Below are 1,149 nucleotides of genomic sequence, written 5' to 3'. Positions count from 1 at the left end.
CAGCTTCATGAACGAACCCACAAGGGTGTCCAACTGGGAGGGGTGAGGGTTCAGTCACCTCCCAAGTGAGACGGGCCGTGAGCGGAGGGGGCCTTTAAGGAGGTACACACAGGATGCACACGCAGAGAACAGCGTGCACACGCTGACTGGGCCATGCCAGGTCCTGGCTCCAGAGCACAGAAGGCTGAAGAGTCAGGGAGCTCTCCTCATCCCAAGGCGTCTGCCCGTCCCCACAGCCACACAGGCCATCCGGGTGGTTCCGCATGGTAGGAAGGGTGGTGGAGGTCCGTGCTTTCAGCCAGGCGTAGGTAGCTGACGCGGGCAGGCAGGGCTGGGCAGCAGGGAGCAGTCAGGAGTTCCGGGGCGTGGGAAGGTCAATGACTATGGGCGGGTTCACAGGCTGGTAGTTCACAGTGCACACAGATGCGTTCACGTAGGTGGTCGTCCCATCTGCCATGACGCCATATCCTGGGAGGCAAGCACATTGCCGTCAGGCCTGGAGCAGGAGCAGTGGAGGTGGCCAGCTGGTATGGGGGGCACTCAGACACTATGGGCTGATTATGTCTGGGGCTGGCTACTGAACCCCTCCGGCTGAGTTTTCTCATCTGTGAAACAGATGTGAGAGTGATCAACTCCACCCCCGCCTCCACTGTGAGGATCAAATGACACCACAGTCCACACACAGTGCTCAGCCCAGTGCCTGACCTGGAAAGCACTCTGTGAGCTATCACCACCATCACACCATCACCCCATCACCCCATCACCACCATCATCACCCATCACCACCATCACCACCATCACCCCATCACCACCATCACCCCATCACCACCATCACACCATCACACCATCACCACCATCACCACCATCACCACCATCACCACCCATCATCACCATCACCACCATCACCCCATCACCACCATCATTACAACCATCACCATCACCATCACCACCATCACCCCATCACCACCATCATCACCCCATCACCACCATCATCACCACCATCATCACCATTACATCACCATCACCATCACCACCATCACCCCATCACCACCATCATCACCACCATCACCACCATCACCCCATCACCACCATCATTACAACCATCACCATCACCATCACCACCATCACCACCATCACCACCATCACCCC

General features: G+C 57.7%; 1 protein-coding gene across 1 annotated transcript in view; it reads right to left on the bottom strand.

Annotated features, from left to right (window-relative positions):
• Positions 1–349: 349 nt before the first annotated feature.
• MPPED1 (metallophosphoesterase domain containing 1) overlaps positions 350–1,149 on the bottom strand; it is an 83,735-nt gene continuing 82,935 nt past the window's right edge. The window contains exon 6 of the mRNA XM_007941734.2: positions 350–468. Coding sequence (XP_007939925.1) covers positions 350–468 — 119 coding nt within the window. The remainder of the gene's footprint in view (positions 469–1,149) is intronic.

This window comes from Orycteropus afer, unplaced genomic scaffold (genome assembly GCF_000298275.1).
Source record: "Orycteropus afer afer isolate SDZICR_OR568_19922 unplaced genomic scaffold, OryAfe1.0 scaffold00083, whole genome shotgun sequence".
In the NCBI taxonomy this organism is placed as follows: Eukaryota; Metazoa; Chordata; class Mammalia; order Tubulidentata; family Orycteropodidae; genus Orycteropus; species Orycteropus afer.
Note: the sequence above shows the minus strand (reverse complement) of the source record. Positions and strands in the feature narration are given on the sequence as shown.